Source organism: Pelophylax lessonae (genome assembly GCF_965119305.1).
Source record: "Pelophylax lessonae genome assembly, chromosome: 11".
NCBI classification, from domain to species: Eukaryota; Metazoa; Chordata; class Amphibia; order Anura; family Ranidae; genus Pelophylax; species Pelophylax lessonae.
Genome location: NC_138778.1, coordinates 191,525,151 through 191,549,870, shown reverse-complemented (window position 1 = coordinate 191,549,870; position 24,720 = coordinate 191,525,151). Strand labels below are relative to the sequence as shown.

At 42.2% G+C, this 24,720-nt stretch overlaps 1 protein-coding gene across 1 annotated transcript in view; it reads left to right on the top strand.

The window, feature by feature from the left end:
* Positions 1-862: 862 nt before the first annotated feature.
* APCDD1L (APC down-regulated 1 like) overlaps positions 863-24,720 on the top strand; it is a 90,036-nt gene continuing 66,178 nt past the window's right edge. Inside the window, exon 1 of the mRNA XM_082271939.1 lies at positions 863-1,465. Within this exon, the coding sequence (XP_082128065.1) occupies positions 1,426-1,465 (40 nt within the window). The 5' untranslated portion in view covers positions 863-1,425. The remainder of the gene's footprint in view (positions 1,466-24,720) is intronic.

The window sequence follows — 24,720 nt, the reverse complement described above, 5'->3', positions numbered from 1 at the left end:
TGCTCAAAGCAGAAAGAAGTGACTGTCAGTGACCTCTCTCTGTTCTGCCCCACCAGTGCTCACTGGCCAAACAAGGAAGGGGTTGGCTCTCAGTGGCACGCTGGGAGGCGGAACCAGCTGCTGATCAGACAGCCGTGTGGATCCATATAATATTGTCAAGCTCCTTCCAGAGCCTAGAATGGCTCTGCCACATCAGCTGATAGCTGGGAACAGCCTGCTATTAACCGATTCTGGGTCACATGAGAGCAAAAAAAAAAGTGCACTCCTTAGACCAGGGGCCTTCAAACTATGGCCCTCCAGTTGTTCAGGAACTACAATTCCCATCATGCCTAGTCATGTCAGTGAATGTCAGAGTTTTACAATGCCTCATGGGATTTGTAGTTCCGCAACAGCTGGAGGGCCGTAGTTTGAGGATACTTGCCTTAGACCCTCAACAAAAGTACAACCAAAAAGCTTTGGCAATACATTTCTTTTAAAGTATAGTTTATTTACTATAATTGTATACTCATTATTATCCGTTTATCTTAAAGTGGAACTATACTCACCTCGGCTCCAGTGATGCGGCACCTCCGTGTTCCCTGCCCAGCCGCTAACATGTTCGGGCAGCCGGCTTCCGGGTCTCAAATCCCAGCCTCTTTCATTGGTCGGGCGGGGATGACGTCGCTCCCGCTCATTCAGATTTGGCATTGCATTAAAATACCTGTCTGTGTGCCCATTTTTATTTTGGCCTAAAGTTCCTCTTTAATGTAACTTACACATTTTTTCCATGCTGAGTCACTGACCTACGCCAAGCATACGGGTAAAAAAAAAAGTGAAGTTAAAGCTTCTGGTTTGCATACTTGTTGCAGGTCAGTGAAAGGAATGAAGCCCTTGGATCAGCATGACAGTCAGGCAAGGAGAAGGAGAGGACAAGTACAACAGTTTTCATACTTCTTGAGTACAGCTTTCCTTTTACAAACATCTGTGCTTCACAGCTAAAAGGGGACAGCTGTGGAGGAAAAGGAGACAGAGGTACCTGGGACCAAAGGAGGGACTGTCCTTGAAAAGGAGGGAGATGTGGGTGTGAGTGCACATGGGTGAGTGCAGTATGTAGTGAGTGGGTGAAAGAGTAGGATGAGGTATACACTTTGGAAGTATGAATGAACAGCCAGCGTGCATTGTAATAGTCTGCAGGATCCTGCAAGTCTCCACCTCTCCTAAGTTTAACCTATAACTGCCAAGCTCCATTAAATCTAACAACACACTGTGGACAGGCTGCCTTCAGGAACACATTAGTATGTGATCAGACAGAGCACAGCGTTCCCCAGCAACAGCAGCCCCTGTGTTACACTGGCCAGGGAACAGACCCTTCTCATCACAGCTGAAGTGTAACTTCTACAGGATCCACAACTTATCCTGAGCCCACTGCCGACTTCTCCTGGAGGGATGGCTCATCCATGGTACTGCGCTCTGGGATGCTTTCTAGGTAAGCCATTTATTTTATACTCTGTGATTTCCATCACAATGTCAGCAACTCTGCTGATCTGTGCACCAAAATAATTACAGATGATGCTTAACATCTGTTTGTTGGTGCCACTGAAAGCTCATTACATTGTTCACCTAGCTGCCACATAGGACTGACTGGCTCCTGAATGCTGCAGCTTGTCACCAGTCTCTGAATGGAGTGCAATGGAATAACCTACACATTGGAAAATTATTGCTCTTCAAGCTTTGTAACAAACTTACTAACTCATCATAAAGCAATATAAAAAAATGAATGAATTGAAGAAAGTTGAGATAACTGAACTTATATGCAAAATGCTGCTAAGTTGCACTTCTTCAGGTCACCTAAATGCCCTCATGCAGATTCACTCTGTCCTTGAAATTCATGCAGGTCGTAAATCCAAACTATCAAAACTCACAAACGGAATGATTCCTGCCTGCACATAACCAAGTGGAATTGGGTTCCAGACATTTTTTTTTTAATTTGTACCCCGCGTTTGTGATCATATTATAATGTCTTCTTGGACACTTTTTTTTGCCCTCAATGTAAATACCTTTTATTTTTTTTTTATCCGAATCTTCGGCTTCTGCTGTATCTCGCCACGGCGAGGTACGTCATGTCCGCCTGGCCGCCCGCTCATTGGCTTCTGGGATATGAGTGTCATCAATTGCAGGAGTCAATGGGCATCTGCGGCTCGTAGCATGTAACAATGAGTGCGCCACGCTTTGTACGGCATGCGCATGCACGAGATCGGGAGGTGCATGCTGTGTAGCCAGCAGTGCCGTATCCCAGAAAGAGCAATGAGTGGGCTTCAGATGCCCACACTCGCTGGGGAGAGCAGAGTGAGTTTTTAAAAAAGAAAAATAATTGTACAACCCACGTGTATTACTCATACCATTATGTATAGGATTAGTTGCAACCTTCACGGGGGTAATTTTAAAAAAACAAACTGAAACTCCACTTTAAATGTGGAGGTTGCATTTGTTTTGTTTTTTAGGCTTATTTTTTAATTATTTGTTTTCACCTGGTAATCCAGTTAGTAACACCCTTCCTATCGTAGGGTGTTCCCACTCTGGATGGAGGCGCAACAGAGACACCTTTGGTTAGCAGCATTGTCAATCTGGGCAAAGGGTATTACCAGATGCACTGGGAGATGAGGGTTCTTTCACAAGATGCTGCTCCACCTTGTTCAGAAGGGGATCTGAAAGCAGATCCCCTGGTGAATCGGAGAAGAACGGGACGGATGTCAGTTTTGTGCCCATTCAATTTGTGTCCTCATATTGACAGTGTACTGTGGTGGACCCGCGATGGCTCTATAGGCAAGCAAATGTAAACAGACATCCTGCTATATCTGATCCATCACATTTAGGTCTGGAAAGACAGAAAAGCCACAGTCTGTTATATCTAATAATTGATAAATAGTGATGAGCTCAGGCATGTTCATGTTCAGATCCCAATGCTATTCACCAAAATCTCCAAAAGGTTTTGTTGCCATCCAGTAAACAGACTATAGACAATAGTACCTTATTTATCATACCTCCTGAGATGATATAGGGCATACCTCACCAATCTGATCCACTTACTAAGACTAAAACACCTAATGCACCATGAGAGCACGCAGGCTCTATTCAGCCTTCTGTACAAGCAGTAATTCATGTTAGCGTGTATTTTGCATGCATTTGTGTACATTACTGGTATACAATTTTATGTATGTACATGGGGAGGGGACTTAAAATTTCATACATCGAGTGACAGACAATAAAACCGCATAAAATGGACTGACAATTTTGTTGATTACCATTATTTTCTACGGCAAGAATGAACACTGCCACGCCAAATGTACCGTATGTCTGTGATGGTGCAATGCAATAAACTAGACTGGCTTCATTTAAAGTGGTAGAAAACTTTTTTTTTTTTAACTTGAACCTACAGGTAAGTCTATAATAAGGCTTTCCTGTAGGTACTGTGAATAACTCCTAAACTTGCACTGTTTAGGAGATATTCACGCTGCATGCAGCTGGTGATGTCAATGTTGAAGGCTCTCCGAATGAACGTTATACCCGTGCCATCCCTACAGAGCTATGCGTTGTGGTCCGTGACTACTGAACGCATGCACGGGAGTGACATCGTCACCAATCAGAAGGCTGGAGCACACGAACCCGGAAGGAAGACCGGGTGAAGATGGAAACCCTCTCAGCGATGACAGTGCCCAGCTGGAGGGCTTCGTTCTAAGGTAAGTATTTCATAATGTACTAGTGTGCTATGCATACTAGCACATTATGCCACTGTCTTGCAAGGTTTTTTTTGTATTTAAAAGGTGTGGTTTATTACTGCTTTAAGATAATGTTTTGGAATCCCTACAAGTTTCCCTTGGTATGGAAATGCTTAATCGCCACAGAGATATGGTGCCATTCCCAGGTTAAAAGAGCTACAGTAGCAAATATAAACCTGTATTTTTTATTCAGTGATAAAAAATCACCAGTGTATTGGATAATATATATTTGGCTGAGAACCAGTTATGACTGGAGCTTTGTAAAGAGCCGAACATTGCTAAGGCTGGCCATACATTCCTTCAACCACAGCTGAAAGGAAAGAAAATTGCTTGATTCTCCCTTAAACACAGTTAGTTCTAATGAGGGAATCTCTCTCGCAGCACTGTTGTGTTCTGCCGGCAGAGAGCCTTCCCCATCGGCAGAATACAATGATCACTGCTGGCAGCTATAACATCTGGCACTGATCAGGCAAAAAAATCCCAACAGGCTGGTTGTACTGAAGTCTATCAATGGATCGTCCTCCGTACAACCAGCCTGCCAATAGACGGAATGAAATTTGACTGGTTGCTGCTGGACTGGAAAAATTTTGATCCATCTATGGCAAGCTCTACATGCTTACAGTATGCTTCTCCTTCCTTGTCCAACTAGTAGGTAGTGAGTGTGGTCCTTGACAACCTTCCAATGTCTGTGCCCACCATCAGCCACCCCTAAACACAATAACATGTTTATTTATTTTAAACTTTAAGTGGAACTAAATGAGACATGCAATGTCTCTTCTGTGATAAAATAAACCTACCTGCCTGCTGGCAGTCTTCGGTGGCATGTTTACTAAGCTGCAAATGTGTAACCAGTTTACATCTTTGGCACGGTCCCTGTGTGCCAGAATGACTGACTCCTGCACAGGCACAGGGGTTACATATTCCTGCGCCAGCCAATCAAAATGGCCAAAGACCAACACCTGGAAAAAAGCCAGTGAGAAGATGCCGGCACTGGTGAAGGACCACTAGAGAGGAGGTACGTATCGTGACTTTCATTCTGCTTTAACTGGAGGTCAAGAAACAGACTGTGCATCTGGCAGTGGTGATTAAATCACAAGACTATCAAAACAGAATTACATATCTTTCAGCAGGTAAGATTGTTCAAACACATGCGGTTTAACTCTGCATTTAGCTGTTTGCCTGCAGACAATATTTAAAGCTGAACTCCAAGAAAATAAATCATCCCTCACAGTGAGGCTCCAATCATTACCCCCTAGTGCAAGGGAAAAATACTTGTTTATGCTTAGGATACTAGTAACCTTCTTGTTCACTGCCCTCAACTCTTCTCTCCACACTCTTAGTTGTGAGCGGTCCCCTATGTCTTTGTGTACAACGTAGAATTATAAGCCATTCATTGTACTCAATGATGTCAGAGTACCTGCGGCCGCTAGAGCGCCTTAGAGAAGAGCGAGTGGCAGCCTATCTTATGGAATGTAGAGTGCCTGCGGGAGAAAAGGATCACGTATGTGAAAGTCCTTTTTAGCGCTATCTTGGGCATAAATAGGGATTTAACTTTCAGTGTTGGGGAGGATTTTTCAGTTCAGCTTAAAGTATGGGGCAAGTGTACTCGAATTCAGAAAGTGCAAGAGAATCAACGGAGTCAAGTTAGTGATCTTGCAATCATTACAAGGGCAAGCATGTCTCCAATTGTAATCTTCCTGTATGTGGACAGAAATGTCCATGACAGCACTTGATGGTAGGATACTTGGTGAACACGCAGGAAAAAAACAGCTGTCCTGATCAATACTTAGGTGTCCTTTTATGAAACGGAGATGAGCAGTGATCCTGCTGATCACAGCTCATTTCCGATCATTCTCAGTTTATGAAACAGAAATGATCGGGGGAGAACATGTTCTCCGCTGATCATCTCTTCACACGATCCCCGCACTTCACTGGCGATCTGGGTCAGAATTCACACTCCCGGGTTCACCAGCCTGGAGCTTGTGAAGCGGGGAGTGAAGACAGAATCGGGGGAGAACTGAGAGGGAAAAAGGAAGATTATGGACTTCCTTCTTCCTTGTTCAGACCCCCCAACACAGTAATCATGTCCCCCTGCCATATTTATGTATATATATACATGTATATATATACACACATACATGTAGATATCTATTTAATGTGTATATATATATATATAATGTATGTGTGTGTGTATTCAGTGTATATATATATATATATATATATATATATGTAAGGGGACTATTATTTATTAACCTGGTGTACTCAGCAGTGATAATTTATCTCTGCTTGTTAAAGCGCGCCAGGGATTTTCATACTACGGTAATCTCACTTTGTCTCACGAGATTACAGACGCCCCATTGACTTCTACACAGATCTCCGAGAAAACCGTTCTCCTCTGATCACCCTGGGCGAACTGAAGTTCTCCCATTCATAAAAGGGGTGCCAGATGTGATCATTTTCCCCGGAGAACTGTAGAGAAGCCAACGGAGAAAAAAATTCACCCGTTCATAAAAGGACACCTTAATCCGTTTTTATTTAATAAGAGCAACCCAAGACACTTACCTTTTGGATTAATTTGATAACTGATCCTCACTGTCCCTTTCTCTCAGAGACCCTTTTTTACCCATCACAGTGAATATTATTGAAGTAACACGATTAGCCTTTATCCTGAACAAGAATACGCTGTTACTGAAAACAACTTTTTTTTATATATATTGTAACCTTATGGTTAGCATTACCTAAAATTGATTGAAGTTAAAAAAAAAACGAGGAAAATTATTTATTTTTTTAACCAAAGAATAGATATGTGTTCAATTCGCAATTCACAATAATTATAGACACGTAAGCAACTTTTGCATGTACACATCTGTAGACAACAATCAACAACTGGAACCTGTAGCTAATGGAACTCCATCTAATTTTTGCTAGCTTTTATTCAATACAGGAGGGAAGGGGCACTGAAAAAAGTTAGAGTACTACTTAATTCTGTATTGATAATATAAAACCAACTCCAGCTTTTAGAAAATATATAGGAATCCAAAGCCCCGCTGTAGTAAATACAATAAAGAGCAGTTCTTGCTGCAATACTCACCTTATAGTTTAGTTTTAGGGTTAGAACAACTGTAAGATCTTTACTACAAGCTCGTTCTCAGGGAGATTTCTCCTTATTTCCTATCACATTGGGGTTGAAAAAATAAAAGTGGAGAGTGCAAAATCTGGTGCAGCTCTGCATAAAAACCACTCAGATTCCAAGATTTATTGTCAAACCTTAAAGAGGAAGTAAAGCGCCGCTTTTTTTTTTTTTTCTAACCTGCAAAAGTAAAAGGCATAATGTGCTAGCATGCATTGCCTACTAGCATATTATTTGAAAGTTAACTGCAAACGAAGTCCTCGTTGTCACCGCTGAAGGCCGCATCCATCTTCACCCATCTTCCTTCCAGGTCCGGAGACTCCGGCTGTGTGACTGGCTGGAGCCGCGCGACGTCACTCACATACCCGGGAGCTGCCGGTCACAGCGCAGGGCTTTGAAAAAACAGCATGGGCGGCCGTTCTTTCAGAACGCATGCACTGATTATGTCATCAGTGGCATATACAGTAAATATCTCCTAAACTATGCAAGTTTTGGAGATAATTACAGTACCTATAGGTAAGCCTAATTATTGGCTTACCTATAGTTACAAACAATAGATGGATGTTTAATTCCACTTTAACTGAACAAGCTGGAGATAGAAGCTGATTGACATGCACAGCTTCATCAGATTTTACACTCTCCAGTTTTAGTAAATCAACCCCACTGTGTCACTAGGAAAGGAAGTGATGGGAATTTCCCTAAGGCTGGGTTCACACTGAATTCGGATGCGGTTTACAGCAGGGGTCCAATGCGTCTCTGTTCTCCATTTCAGGGACGAATTAGGCGTGAATTTTTGCCTGAATTCGGACCTGAAATGCAGCCAAATCCGCTTCGCAGCCGCCCCGGAGATGTGTGAACCTGCTCCATTGAGATCCACACAGTCTCTTGTCATGCGAACTGGATGCGGGGAAACCCACAACCAATTCACATAAGTGTGAACCCAGCCTAAAGGGAACACAGACAGTTGTAAAAACCTGACAAAGGTTCTCTAATCTGTATTCAATATATTTTCAAAAAGTTTTAAAAAGCGTGTTGCCACTGGAGAGATCTCAAATTTCACTGACCACCATTTCTGGGACAGAAATGACCCGAATTTTCTCTAGTGGGGATACTAACCCTATTCCACGCTGTCAAAAAAAAAAAAAAGAGTTTCAGATAGAATTTACTCCACCAAACATAACCTGCAGTTTACAGATCATTTACATCAATCCTATTCCTGAAGGAACATACAAACCAATGCCTGTACAACCTTAAAGTGGAGTTCCACCCTATTTTTATACTTACCTCCATCTTCTCGCTCCGGGTCACCTGAAAAAGAAATGGATAATCGCATATTTTTTTTTTTTTTACTTACCTCGTAGCGAAGAAAATATACTTACCTTACTTCCTTCTTCCTCCTTCCTCGGCCGCGGCCCGTCGTCACTTCCTGGCTCTGCAATGATTCCTGGGAGCTGGACGTCATAGCTCCCAGGAATCATTGCGCCTGCACCGGCCCCGACGTCAGTTCCGGGTCGCGCGCGTCATCCCCTTCTAAACAGCTTCTGGGCATGCCCAGAAGCTGTGGAGGGATGACGCGCGCGACCCGGAAGTGACGTCGGGGCCGGCGCAGAGCATCGTGGGACCAAAGAAGGCGGAAGAAGACGCCGAAGAGGACGCGCTGGCTTCAAGCTGCCCACATCTGAGATGGCAGCGCTGGACAAGACGTTTGCAAGGTAAGTATTTGTCCTAACAGGTAAGTGCAACCCGGGACAGATCAGAGGCTAGCCATTGTGGAATGCACTAGCCCTGACTGTCCCGGGGGTATTAAAAAAAAAAAAAAAAAATCCAGGGTGGAACTCCGCTTTAACACAATACACAATACAGCCAGTTTTGGAAATTAGCCTACGGGTATCTTTATGGGTTTGGTGGTGGAAACCATGCCTGTGCAGGGAGATGATATAAAACTCCATCTGATACACTAGTAGAAAGTAAACCCAGGACCTCAAGGTTTCAGTGCTACTCAATTTAGTATTTTGCTGCTCTCATTTAGCAGATCTGCATATCGTCATTTTTGCTTGAAATGCACCAATACTTGAGATTTTTGTACTGTGTTTTAGGCAGGCCATAGACGATTTGAATTTCGTTCGAAAATCGTAAATGGCAGTTTTATCGAACGATTTTCGTATCGTTAGTGTGGTATGTAAAACGTTCGATTTTCGTACGACAGCAAAAATTCACATATCCAACATGTTGGGTTTTTTTGCGAAAATCGGCCGAATTTCGTATCATTAGTGGGGGAGTTGTATGATTTCGCCTAACAAAACACAGAACAGTAGGGAGTGTGTCCGGTAGAGATGTGGTTAAAAGGCACAAAAAATAGTGTTTTGTCGTACGATTTTCGGCTCACATTGATGGTACACTCGATGATGTGCACGAGTGCCGCTTTCGTTTATCGAACGATAAATCGTACGTAATTCGAATCGTCTATGGCCTGCCTTAGATGTTCAAAGCACCTATACAGAACACAGAATGGTTATATAGAAGTTATGAAAACACACTCTACAAACAGACAATCACAACCAGGAAAGGAAAACCAACATCTTTCATGACCCCTCTCGCAGCATGCAATGTGCTGTCAATCAGCATCAAATGCTAGAAAGGCCCCAGCACATTCTGTCAGAATGATAGGCGGCTGTGAATCTGTCAGTTAGCTGCTGTCTTGTTCTAAGGCGAGGAAGAAACCATGATTACTAGTTACATTCAGTCAAGTAAATTGATCATTTTTTTACGCAAAGATCTGTCTGTTCCTTTGTCCTCTGTGTAAAATGTACGGAATGCTCTGTGTATTGGAGGACCATCAAATATCTCCCAACTTTCTGAGGTTGGATGGGTTACAAAAATGAGAGTATAAATTATTATTATACAGGATTTATATAGCGCCAACAGTTTGCGCAGTGCTTTACAGTGTGGGGAAGTCAATACAGTTACAGTACAATTCAATACAGGAGGAATTAGAGGGCCCTGCTCGTTAGAGCTTACAATCTAGAACAGGGATCCTCCACCTACGGCCCTCCAGCTGTTGCGGAACTACACATCCCATGAGGCTTTGTAAACCTCTGACATTCGCAGACATGACTAGGCATGATGGGAATTGTAGTTCCTGAACAACTGGAGGGCCATAGTTTGAAGACCCCTGATCTAGAAGATAAATCAGTTGTTCCTTTTTTTTTTTTTTTAACTGTTAGAATCCTTTACTAGAGGATCGGTGAGAAATCTGGTGTACAATAACCAGTTTATGGTTAAACAACACAGTTATGTATAGAGGTCTATACATCAGATCAAAGAGGGGCAATGGAGGAGGGGAAACAGACACAAGGATCTGCTTCCAAAAAAGAAACAAGAACTATAAATTGAAAGAGACGGGAGCTGCAGAGTTTCTGCGGGCTGATGCGGATACTTCCAATCATATGAAGCAGGCCAATACAATACCTAAAAGAATCTGCAATCACACTGATAATTGCACATGTATGTTATCAGGACATGCATTTTTCATTAGGAATGATATTAAAGTCAAATCCAATCCCCTCATTTCTATTCCAGTGACAAGAAAGATAGTGAGGGGAAATCTCCCCAAAAGGGCCACAGAGAGCAATGAAAGTCTAAAGTGAAAAAACTAAACTAGAAAAGAAAACTAAAAAGGAAAATAAAGTTTTGAGCAGAGTTTCAAAGGCACAGAAAAGGAATTATTAGTGACAAGAAGTATGATGTGTTTGCTCTATAAAAAGGTATTAGGAGAATGTAAATATTGATTAGTGAGCTTTATTCCGTCTTGCACTTTGTACTTTAGTAACTCACACTTAGGTATTTGCACAATATCATAGGATCTGGTTTATTCCACAGCTTTACATTGATTTTTTCTTTTTAGATAGAATAGGGAATGGTTAGATTCGGTCACATTTTTGTTACTATACCCATATCAAGGAAAAATAGTCCTCATTTCCAGTGTGATCACCAGAACAGGAGGTTTAAGATGTTCCTTTTTTTATCCAAAGCTAAATAAATTATACAATTTTTTAGATTTAAAGAATATGTAAACCAAACACATTTCATATCCCTGATATGTGCCTGCTGTACCATGTACTTTTATCAGAAAGTATCCTGTTTTCTTTGTATTGCTTCGTTTGTGTGAAATCTCTGGTGTTCCTGTCAGTCCCTCTACTATCCTAATAAAAACTGACCACACTGAGCACGAGAGCACACTGTGGTCAGTTCTCTAGTTATGTTGGGAACTCAGCCTGCTCTCCTCCAAATATCAGAGTTGTGCTGACAGTGACAGGTTGCCCCCTCTGCCCAGCCATTCATTGGGAAGATTAATGTTGCTTCTCCTTCCGCAGCTCTCTGAGCTCCTTATGAAAACAGAGGGATCACTTATGAAAATGGGGAAAATATATTTATAATATTTTTAATATATATACACAAATGTTTTGCCGTTCATTTCCATTTTAAACTAACCAGGATTTTTTTTTTACAAGGTGAGGGTTTATGTTCAGGCGGTCAAAAAAGTGATATTTTATTTTTATGGTGAAATTTGGTTGGCTTGGTAACTGACTGGTTTCTAATATCTTGGGGGCTTTCAGCAGTGAGCCCCCTTCTAAGTCATATTACTTTTGCTACAGAAATGTATGGGGATCCTTGCACCTCTTGTTGTATTCCCTAAAATGTAAAACAAATGAACAGGAAGAGTGGGAATCTTACACAATGTCATCAGATCGAGAATGTTCAGTGGTGTAACCATCAGGGTTCCTCAAAGGACAAATAAACTGTGAATTACTATACCTCTCCAGAACCTACCAAAGTGGAAATATCAGTTTTATGTGGTCCATCTCTTTAAACAGTAACTGCCATCTTTTGCCATTATTCTCTATATGCCCAATGATGTTTAAACCCTAGTAATATCTTGTGTAATGGATTGGAGACAAGGAAGAAGTATGATTGACTTCCACCTTTGTAAAAAACTCTAAGTTGGTAAACCCAGGTTATCCAAACCACCACATTTAGAAAGAGAGGTCAAGTTTGACCCCCCCCCCCCCCTGCCCAAAGCCTAATGGTCATTGAGGCTGTCCATTGCATTCATGGTCCAACATTAAAGTACCAGAGATAGGAGAGGGTGGGGAAAACAGATTTCTGATGCCCTGCTGAAAACTCCAAGCTGTCGAAATCTTCAACCACTTTAATTCCGGTGAGTGTACACTGGGAATAACTGGAGATTTCGAGCACTTGGTGTTTTCACACAACACCAGCAGCCTATACACCCGAGTACATGGTATATTTAGTGCAGATTCTTACACCGCCCGCTAGTAACCAAAAACAATGGCCGCCTCCAACAACTACCGGGCGGTGTAAGAATCTAATTATACCATGTACTCGAGTGTATAGGCTGCCGGTGTTGTGTGAAAACACCAAGCGCTCGAAATCTCCAATTATTCCCAGTGTACACTCACCGGAAATAACGTGGTTGGAGATTTCGGCAGGTTGGAGTTTTCGGCAGTACACCGGCTCTCCCCAGCAGCTGTAGAAAGAAATTTACACTCATAATTTTAGGGTAATTTTGATATCACAACAGATTTACGTGAAATATTTCTTGAAGTTTGTTTCAAGACAGGGTGAAGGTGAAGGTAGTAGATGAGCAGAACACAGAGTTCAAGCATGTGTCAGGAGAAACAATTTTAGGATAAGAAAATATGGTCTGGCTCTTTACACTAAAGAAGCCAGGTTGACTGCTAAATGAAACAGATGCTAATCAAAGTGTGGTTGCAGAAACAAAGCATATCACACATACTTAGCATAATTAATAAATAATGTGGCCCTTATCTGATTAAAGGTTTTATTCATTCTATGCATTAAGATAAAAAACCTTCTGTGTGCAGCAGTCCCCCTCAGCCCCCTAATACTTACCTGAGCCGCATCTCAATCCAGCAATGTTGCATAAGAGCCTTGGCTGTCCGGGACTTTCCCACCTCATTGGCTGAGACACAGCAGCGGGAGCCAATGTCAATCAAAATCAGTGAGCCAATGAGGGGAGAGAGGGGGCAGGGCTGAGCCGTGGCCGAATGGACACACAGAGCAGCGGCTTGGCTCAGGTGCCCCCATAGCAAGCTGCTTGCTGTGGGGGCATTTGAGAGGAGGGAGGGGCCAGGAGCACCAGTGAAGGACCCGAGAAGAGGAGGATCTAGGATTTTCTGTGCAAAACCATCACACAGAGCAGGTAAATATCATTAAACAAAAAAAAAAAACAAGACTTTAAAATAACTTTAAAAAATAAAATCGAACCTACCTGTTGTTCAGCATTTCCGGCATTGATTCTTCCTGTCTCCTTGTACTGTTCAGGCCCACTGAACTTCTAGAAAAAAAAAGGGAGAGGTCATTACTTAGATGCCACTAAATCCTAGTAAAGTTCAAGCCTTTGTTTTTGTGAATATGGGTTGACTTTCAAAATGGCTGCTCAGTGATAAACTGTCAATCGAAACATAGAAGTCATAAATTTCTGAGATAAGTTATCCTGACGTGAATGTCAATTATAAAGACAATGTGACATCTTAAAAGGAGGCTTCACAAGGTAGGACGAAGCGAGACCCTCTGTGGCCTCTTATTGATGGTGTTATACTTCTCCAAGTAAAATCCAACCTTCAGCTTTCAAATAGTAGCAAGATTTGTCAGGAAAGTTACTGATATGATTTAGATACCCAACTAGTTTGATTAAAAATGCCTTTCATTCAGCAAAGAATATGCGACCTCTTTTGGAGAAAACATATAATTCCTGCCGTTGCAAGTCAGTTAAAATAGGTCATGAGACTGATTTATATTTGTGACTTCTCCGTCTGCAATCCTAAATGGGAGCACTGCAATAGAGATTCAATTGAGACGAATGTGTCTCTTTATCTAAGACAGTTTTCCACTTAACCACTTTACCACCGGAGGATTTTGCTGTCTTCCGTCCAGGCCACTTTTTGCGATTCGGCGCTGTGCGACTTCAACTGACAATTGCGCGGTCGTGCGACGCCGTACCCAAACGAAATTTACGTCCTTTTTTTCCCACAAACAGAGCTTTCTTTTGGTGGTATTTGATCACCTGTGCGATTTTTACTTTTTGCGCTATAAACAAAAAAAGAGCGTTTATTTTGAAAAAATAACAATATTTATAACATTTTTTTATATGAAATTCCCCCCAAAAAAGATGTAAAAAACAATTTTTCTAAAAAATTTTGGCCAATTTGTTTTCTGCTACCTATGTTTGGTAAAAAAAATCGCAATAAGCGTATTTTGATTGGTTTGCGCAAAAGTTATTGCGTTTACTAACAAAGGGAAAGATTTCTGTCATTTTTGGTGTTTTTTTTTTAACGCGTAATGGCGGCGATTTTTTTTGTGGGACTGCGACATTGCGGCGGACAGATCGGACCCTTGACTGACATTTTTGACACTTTTGGGGGTACCAGTGACATTACTGCAGTAATCAGTGCTATATATATGCACTGTTACTGTAAAAATGACACTGGCAGGGAAGGGGTTAATTTTATTATTATTGGAGAGGGAGGGGTTAATGTATGCCTGGTGCTTACTGACGTGTAGGGGGGGAGGTGACTGAGTGAGTCATGGACAGATCGGATGTCCAGCTATGCTGAACAGTCCGATCTGTCACTCCCTGTCACTGTGGAGATCCGCCCGCTGTGTTTACACACAGCGGGCGGATCTCCAGACTCGATCCCCGACGATCGGGTAAGAGCAGCGGCGATCGCCGCTGCTCCTCCCCTGGCCCGACTCCCGCTGTGAATGAAAACAGCGGGAGCGAGCCTCCGGCGGCGCGCAAGCGCCGCCCAGAAGGGGGAGTGTCTGACGACGTAGTACTACGTCGTCAGACGATAACGAGCCACTTTGCCGCAGTAATATTACTGTGAGCGGTCGTAAAGTGGTTAAAGCCCAACACCAACTGAATAAATTCATTTTAGTTTTAGACAAAATGGTGTGGGGTTAGGACCTCTGTTGGGGATTTATAGTTCAAAGGAAAGTGAAGAAGATAGGAGATACATTTCATGGAATGCATGATGTTATTGGCACGGTTGGTATGGCCCAATGGCTCAGGTTCAGCAGCTCCCCACAAAGACAGAGATGGAAAGTGGTGGGGGGGAGGGAGGGTCATCCTAATTCAAACTCCCTGTAAAGCCAAGTAATTGAGAGCATCCAATTAATGATTAAAAGCTCAATGTGTTTAATAATAAATTCAATTAATGCCAGAATAGCAAGAAGAAAGCATGCTATGTATTTTGTGGGCAAGAAAACACCTTTTTATCCAATACAATGAAGCCAGTTACTCGTTAACATCCATTGCTACAATTCTTTATTGGTTACATGGCCAGATACAGAAGTGGCACGCCAACATGTTTCAGCCAAAGCCTAAAGCCCCGTACACACGTACCGATGGTCGGCTTACAAATGTTCCTCTTTTCTCCCCGGGATGTCGATGTCTGCTGAAAAGTGCAAAGACAGCACAAGGACAGCACAAGAATTTTGTCCGCCGACTGCAGAAGTGATGTCATGTAATGGTTAACTTTCCCTGTGTTTTCTATTTTCTGAGCATGCCCAGTCTTGCAAATCTGCGGTCTGTCGGCCGAATTGTGTACTGACAGGCGAACAATCGTCCGTTCTGGTGTCGGCATACAAATATTTTCATGTTTGCACGAAAGACTTTTGTCCGCGGATTGTGCGCAGACATCTGTCGGAGGCACCATACTAACACGCGTACAATCGGCAGATCCTTCGTCCACCGACGTTTGTATGCCGACGATCGGTACGTGTGTACGGGCCTTTACTCATTGCTACTAAGCTGTAGACCATAAAGAATTGTTGCAATCTATGTTGCCGAGTAGTCGGCTTTGAGCAGGAAGGAACTTTGGGCATTTAGAAAATAAAGGACAGATAATTAGAGAAAGTTTAATGGGGGGGAGGGGTCATTATAAGGATGGAACTCCTAGCATCTGAAACAAATTAAAACAATGTCCATAACTGTACTCTTCCACTGATAATATTAAAGTTAAAGTGTAACTAAAGGCAACACTTTTTTTCATTTTGGATACAGTAAGAAGGGTTATACACACCCCTCAGTTTTTTTTTTTTTTTTTTGCCATTTGTGTATCATTGGGAAGATTTCCCCTCACTTCCTCTCCCATAGCCAAAGAGGAAGTGAGGGGAAATCCCTTCAAACTGAGGGAATCCAGCTGTGTCACCAGGGCCACCAGAACTCCCATTGGAAGATTTCCCCTCTATTAGTGTTTTATTGTAATTAAAAGACAAACACAAGGGTGCACCGGCCTAGTGCATTATCCTCCATAAAAGGCTTTAATAAATATAGAAATAAAAATACTCACAAACGTGTTCTTGGTTAAATGCATATCACAATACTGAGTTGCCGTTAGCGTCAGGAAAGTCACCCATCCATCCATGTCTACATGCTTTATTTTGCTGAGAAATCACCTTTAAAAAACCAACCCCCCTAGCATTTCTAGCCGAGGCCATCTTGAGTAAGGGCAGATAATTGATGTAGCATTTACTTCCTGAAATCCATCTGCCCTCAGCTCAGACATGCAGGCAGGAGGGTGTGCTTAGCTGAGAAAGCCTCTCTTTCCCTCCTCCAGATGAAGACTCCTGGGGGGTGTGACATCAGTTTGGCCTAGGCCAGAAACCAGGAAACAACTGAAGAAAGGTAAAAAAAAAAATGTACAAAGTGTAAACATGATATACTTTCCCATCTATTTACAAATTCTAGCAGCATAAGGGCCCTTTCACACGGGCACTCCGTATGTCCGCAAATCATCCTATTTTTTTGTGGATGATTTACGGACATAATGTAAGTCAATGGGATTGCGGATGTCAGCGGAATACCATCCGCTGACATCCGATTTTCTTCCTTTCAGTTCTGTTCCGTTTTTTGGAACGGAACAGAACCCTATTTTTCCTCCGTTCAAAAAACGGAAAGGAAGCAAAATCGGATGTCAGCGGTGTCATCCGCTGACATCCGCAATGCCCATAGACTTACATTATGTCCGTATATCATCCGCAAACGGATGGGATTATATGCGGACATACAGAGCGGATGACACAAGTGTCATCCACTCCGTGAAAAAAAAAAAAAAGTGTCGGAGCGGATCGCAATGCGGTCCGCTCCGTGTGAAAGAGCCCTAAGGATTACAAATAGTTCACGTTGATTGAGGGAATTTAATTGTAATCCTCCACTTTGTATTCTTTCCTAATACTTTGTTGTTTTAACATTTCCTTCGATGGTTAGAGCTTCTAAGACTATGGCTTTGGTGATAGGAGGTTCAATTTGCCAAGTTAAAACGCATTTATAACTTCATAAAATGGTCATTCATTTTATTCATGTGCCTGTTATTTTCAGCTGTCATCAATAAAAAATAATGTTGTGGCAAATAACATTGCCTGGTTGGTCATAGGCTAAACATACAACAAAGCAATTTGGAGCAGAAGGAATGGAGCAGATGAGTCAGTGAACAGTAGAGACCCAATTTCCTCTCGAATGGACAAGCCTCATTTATGAAAATATTGGTTTGGTCACAAAACAGCTAATGCCAGTGAAATGCAAAAGCAAATCAGCTAAGGGCCAGGTAACAGTACTAAAAGAGCACAATATATAAGTCATTATTACTGCCTTAATAAAAATGTGACGTTGTCAGTGAATGGATAGGCCTCATTTGTGTGACAGGCGATGCAATAAAAAAATGGCCGCCCCCACAGTGAAGAGGCGAATACATCCATGTTCATGCAACAAAGCTGTTTGTTATTGTGTATTGTGGATAATTAATTGCTCGGAAGAGATGGAAGATTCATTAAGGGAGATTAGAGGTCTCTCAGTGAAAAGTAGCAGCTGTTCAGAACATTTGCTCATATTTTGGCACTGCGGTGTGTTTTTGTGGTTTTTAACAGAAATAAACACAAATTGATGAATCTGCCGATAGGATTTACTGGGCCTATTTCTTACTTGATTAATCTTGCATTGTTTTTGCAATTTCAGTCGGTCATTCCAGAAGCCTGACTCGGTGTTACGTGTCACGTAAATAACTACAAATAGTCTGTGATCTAAATAAAGTGTTACTTATTCTGGCTCTTAAGAACGGGATAAAAAGTTAAATATACAAAGGCAGTAACACAAATTAACTATAATATATACTATGCTATTGGCACAAGTGCTGCAACTATCATTTATAAGGGACCTTTAACTTTTTATCTGACATAAGGCATCAAAAGAGGGGGAATAGCAGGGACTCTTTCACACGGGCTGTCTGTCAGTTTTTCAGGCGGACCTGATCAGACTCCCCAGATTTTTCTATGGAGCCATCTCCATCTGAACCTGTTCGCCAAAAACAGGCGGTCCTATTTCCCATCCATACGGCGGATTGGTTGGAAATGGACAGGCTGGAGTTTCCATCCAATTGCTCCATAGAGGAGAACAGGACTGTCTTTATAGCGAAGCAGACACAGACCTGTCATCCCCCTGCTCAGCAGGAATCAGCAGAGATCCCACGCTGAGCAAACAGATTCTGCTAAGCGGAGGCACCCGTGTGAAAGGAGCCAAAGTCTTCAACGGATTTTTTTTGCAACCAGGTCATCAGATCACTTCTTGGTACATTAATATCTTCTTGAGATTTGTTATCGTCACTGTACTTATTACACATGTAGCACCCTCCTAGGTAGGTGCTAGGAAAAAGCATTATTTGCTCCCTCTACTTATCAGGGGAGCCTTATCTGTTGGTTTGCCTGTTACATGTTTCCAGGTGTGATTCACTGGGTCTGAAGGAGTGTCCCCACTATATCCAATAAGGGAGCTTGTTGGACAGTGGAGGAAACCTAGCCAGTGACACATGATGTTTCATGGCAGTCCCAGTGGGAGGGCATTCCTGCAATGCATCCTGGGATTGACTATAAATACGGAGGGAGCATGTGACAGGGTGTCTTTTGGCGGGAAGCAGAGTCCCAGGAGGAGGCAGACGGCTGGTCTCTCCTCCTACAGGTGTGAGGAAGGTGGTTCAGGTGGTCGGCCTAGTGAACCGGGTGTGGAGCTGAGCTGCAGAGGATCCAGAGTGCTGACAGTGGAGCTGCTGGCAGAGTCTCTTGGGAAAAACAGTGTCCGTGAGTACCAGGAGGTTTGCCTAGGGGTCTATCCAGGAAGGGGGACCACTCCAGAGAAGTCAGGGGGATCAAGGAGCTAGCTCACACAGGAAGTGTAACCGTAAAGGGGGTGCTCAGCCCTTGCCCCTTCTGCTCATCGCAATCCCTAATGCCTGCTACACACGATGAGAATATTGGACAAATGACCCTCCATTTTTTTTTTTTTTTTGCATGCTAGTCTCATATCGAAAATGAAGAGTTTACTAAGTTGCGAAAATTCTCGAACAACAGAATACAAATTTGTAAGTGATGTAATGTATTATATTGTCTTTTTTTTTTTTTGAAAATTGTTTTTATTGTAGTGTTCCCAAGTGTGGTACAGAAGAGCGCCTATCGGGCATAACCATGCTCATACACAGGAAATAAAACCAAAAGAAAAAACACCAAATTGTATTTAAAAACGACAACTGTACTGATTAAACCAAAATTTGACAATCTGAAAAATATTCGTCCCATCAGATAATTCTGCATGAATTTTCATGATTCGCTGTCAAAAATGATCAGATTATCTAGTATGATCGCTTTGAAAGCGGTATTTTTCATACAGTTTTCTGATCGTGTGTACGAGCCATAAGGAGAGTTCATTCATCACATTTTAATAGGAGGGTGAGAAAACTTCATGTTATAAGTCATCTTTTATCTGAACTGGTACATTACATAAGTAGGAGGCAATACAGCTCTCAGTAACATGGAACAAGCTAGTACAAATGCATGGCTTTATTCTACATCACATTGCAAAACATTTGGCAAGAAAAATGTTTGCTATCCAAAAACCCTAATTATATATCTGATGTTATTATGCAACCTGAAGCAGAAACATCAGATGTAATCCGACTGGATACTGAGGCCAATACAGACGTGTTCTTTTCACCATATTTACATTTGCAGAGTGACTTGTGCCAGAATACGGAGATAATTATTCAAAATGGAAACTTTCACAGGAAATCTAGCACTGCATTATAGCACTGATTGCTTTAAAGTAAATAGAAAGTCTCAATAAGTTCACATATATGCGGTGCGGGTAACGCACTGAATCCTGAGCGTTTATGGCACCGCACTGAAATCGCATTTTGTTCAAGTCAATGTTAAATTATTGACACCCCAAAAAAAAGGTCACAAAATGCAGTGCGATTGCAAAAATAAGATTGCACGGGTGTTAACATCCATGAGACCTGATACCGCTGCGGCAAAAAAAAAAAAGATTCCTGCATTTTTTTTGTGCGGTGCGAATTGAGCCTATACAAAATGAATAGGCTCAAATCGCACAGCAAAGAATCACATGTGATTTGAATAGGAATACGGTGCGATTCCTGTCCGAATCACATGCGGTGTCCCGCATCGCACAAGTGTGACCCAGGCTAAACAGTTTCTCCTTACCACTTGTTCTGGTGACTTTGATGAATACACTATCAGATCCCCTGAATGTGACGCATTACACACTCAGATCCAGCCTGATAATCTGAGCACCAGCTGACAGAGTCACTGGGGCAGATTAACTGAGCCGTTAACCTCTTCATATACAAACAGTAGCTAGTAGCACAAGTTTTGACAGAAACATGGATTATAGCATCTACTGTTGCAATTCTGGCATTTCTTAAAAGAAAACGTCTTTAATACTTACACTCCCAATGCAACAGAGTTTAAAATACTGTATCTTCCTATAGAAGTAAAGACTCACAATTCTTATTAGAGCATTTAGAGATTCAGTTTATCAAATAGTATTAAAATACCATTTAGGCTCCTTTCACATGGTCCGCTCCGTCGGCGGACTCCGTGCTGCTAAGCGGGGGATCGATACACTGATCCCCGCTGAGCAGGCAGGTGACAGCTCCCTCTCCGCTCTGTGTGCAGAGAGGGAGGTGTCAGATCCCCTCTGCTATCTATGGGGGAATCGGAAGAGAGCGGACCGCTGTTATCCGATCCCATTCGATCCCCTGGACGGATGAAAAATAGGGTTTCCATCCGCCCGGATTTCACGGACAGGATTGGATGCGGATGGCAGCGGGTGTCAGCGGACATGTCTCCGCTGATATCCACTGCCCCATAGGGATGCATTGACTTTTACTGTATATCACTTTAACCACTTGTTGACCCATCACAGTACGTATACCGGGGCTACAAGCAGTATGACGTAGTGGTACGTCACTGCCTGTTTCTGAGTTTCGGGGCTCCCTCGTGATTTGACAGTGGAAGTTCGTCAACAGATCCCAGGCAATGATTCATGGACCTGCTGATTGGCTATGTCAAATCACAACCTAGAGCCATGTGTTGGGAACGATAGCTTTGATTCTTTTCCAACAAAACAGGGAAAAGAAACAAACTGATACGTAGTAAAAAAGCAGCACACAGTACACACATTAACACTTGTTAGGCACACAATGAACCTTTTGATCGCCCCTAGACCTTAACCCCTTCCCAGCCAGTGTAATTAGTACAGTGACAGTGTATATTATTAGCACTGATCACTGTATTAGTGTCACTGGAGATAGTCAGTGCCAGTTCGTTAGTTCCCACAAAGTGTCAGTTAGTGACAGATTGTCCGCCGCACTATCACAATCCCATTATAAGTCGTTGATCACCGCCATTACTAGTATAAAAATAAATAAAAATTCCAGAATATAGTTTGTAGATGCTATAGTTTTCACGTAAACCTCTTATTGGGATTTTTTTTACCAAGGACATGTGGAAAAATACGTTGGGGTCGATTCAATAACGTTTACCGCATGCAATAAGGGTATCATGTTACTCATTTGCATAAATTATCGCAAGTCCAGTTCACAAAAATAAAACAAAATATGTGGTATTTACCGGGAAAAAAAATGTGCCGGTAAATACTGTATAAAAAGCTCTTAAGTCCAATTCACAAACGGACCAGAGCCTTAAAAAACATGCGACAATTACCACCAGGGTTTAGCTGGGGGTATCACATGCAGTATTTGTCAAAAATCCATTAAAAGTATGAGAAAAAATAGCACCACATCATGCCAAAATAAAACTTTTGTGGGGTCCCCCCCAAAATCCATACCAGACTATTATCCGAGTATGCAGCCCGGCAGGTCAGGAATGGGAGGGGGGAGGAGAGAGCCCCCCCCCCTCCTGAACCGTATCAGGCCACATGCCCTCAACATGGGGGGGTGGGTGCATTGGGGCAGAAGGAGCTCCGCCCCACCCCCACCCGAAAGCACCTTGTCCGCATGTTGATGAGGACAAGATCCTATTCCCAACCCCACCAGTGGTTGTGGGGGTCTGCGAGCAGGGGGTTTCTTACAGAAGCTGGTCTTCAGCTGTCTTGATTCGCTGGCATAAGAAGACGTCACTCCTATGCACAGGAGTCACTTATCTGGGCACAATGGCACTGTGCCAGACATTTAAACTGAGTGGCTCGTGAGCAAATGCTCGGATTTACCAGGAAAAGTTTCCTTAAACACAAAAACAATATATTCCTATATGGGATAGACTGATGTTACTTGCTGCCTAAGGTTGACCTTTCACATCTTTACACATAACAATCAATAGTGGATGCTCTGTCTGTTGCATAGTGAAATAATAACCTGTAAGGCCCTTTTCACACATATGGTCCGTTCAGTTCATCAGTTCCGTCACGTCAAAATGTATCAGTTTTCCATCCGTTTTTCATCCATTTTTCATCCGTTTTCATCCGTTTTTCATCCGATCCATTTTTTGACAGATGAAAAATAGGGCATTCATCCGTTCCAAAAAAAACGGACATTGACGGAAGCGGATGAAAACGGATGTTAACGGATGATCATCCATTGTCATCCGTTTTTACATAGAGATGCATTGATGTCCGTTTTTCATCCATCAATGGATGGATGAAAAACGGACAAACGGACCGCATGTGTGAAAGGGGCCAAAAGGTTAGTGATAAGGCATTCTATACAGTAGATTCACAGTAGATTCCTCAAGAATCAAGCCTTATTTCTGTTAGCAACAAATGTTTCTTTACCAAACACAACATAATTGGCTTTAACCACTTTACCACCGGAGGATTTTGCTGTCTTCCGTCCAGGCCACTTTTTGCGATTCGGCGCTGTGCGACTTCAACTGACAATTGCGCGGTCGTGCGACGCCGTACCCAAACGAAATTTACGTCCTTTTTTTCCCACAAACAGAGCTTTCTTTTGGTGGTATTTGATCACCTGTGCGATTTTTACTTTTTGCGCTATAAACAAAAAAATAGCGTTTATTTTGAAAAAATAACAATATTTTAAACATTTTTTCATATGAAATTCCCCCCAAAAAAGATGTAAAAACCAATTTTTTTAAAAATTTTTGGCCAATTTGTTTTCTGCTACCTATGTTTGGTAAAAAAAATCGCAATAAGCGTATTTTGATTGGTTTGCGCAAAAGTTATTGCGTTTACTAACAAAGGGAAAGATTTCTGTCATTTTTGGTGGGTTTTTTTTTAACGCGTAATGGCGGCGATCTGCGATTTTTTTTGCGGGACTGCGACATTGCGGCGGACAGATCGGACCCTTGACTGACATTTTTGACACTTTTGGGGGTACCAGTGACATTACTGCAGTAATCAGTGCTATATATATGCACTGTTACTGTAAAAATGACACTGGCAGGGAAGGGGTTAATTTTATTGGAGAGGGAGGGGTTAATGTATGCCTGGTGCTTACTGACGTGTAGGGGGGGAGGTGACTGAGTGAGTCATGGACAGATCGGATGTCCAGCTATGCTGAACAGTCCGATCTGTCACTCCCTGTCACTATGGAGATCCGCCCGCTTGTGTTTACACAGGCGGGCGGATCTCCACACTAGATCCCCGGCGATCGGGGCAGAGCAGCGGCGATCGCCGCTGCTCCTCCCCTGGCCCGACTCCCTCCGCCCAGAAGAAGGAGTGTCTGACGACGTAGTACTACGTCGTCAGACGATAACGAGCCACTCTGCCGCAGTAATATTACTGTGGGCGGTGGTAAAGCGGTTAAACTGTTTAACGAAAATCTATCTCCATGTGTTTTAATGGAGAAAAAAAAGAAACACTTTTTTTTACATAATTACATTTTTTCTTGTATATTTTATTCCAGAAAATAACAGTGACCTGTTTTTGTACCCGAACTGATGCCAATGTGGTCTGGACCGCAAAGTCTTTTAAACTGCTGGGACATGTAATAGAAGCTTTTTGTGAAAATCTATCATCAACATTTTGGATAATCATATTTATGTTTAAACAAAGTCTTGAAGCCGTAACATTCTATACATTTCACTGTATCATCATCTTTGAAATAATGATCTCCACATGGTCATTTCACAACTCCTATTTTCTGTCAGTAAACATACACATTATATATATATATTTATTTATTTTTTGTTGTGCGTTGTCTATGTTTTTTACTAGCCCATCCAGTATTCAGTGCATGTTTGCATTTCAAACTGACATTTTATACATATATATATATATCTTAAACAACTTTTTGGATAGAGTTTGGGGGGCTTAGAACCTCCATTGGGTTTATATTACAGTCTGTTTCTGTGTGTTATTTGTTTTAACCTGGCCAAACACTAATAATACACGAATAATCATTTTTTTGGTCAGCCAGTGGGCTGAACTAAAAAAATCACAGGTTTTTTCATCAATGCTATAGAGTGAAG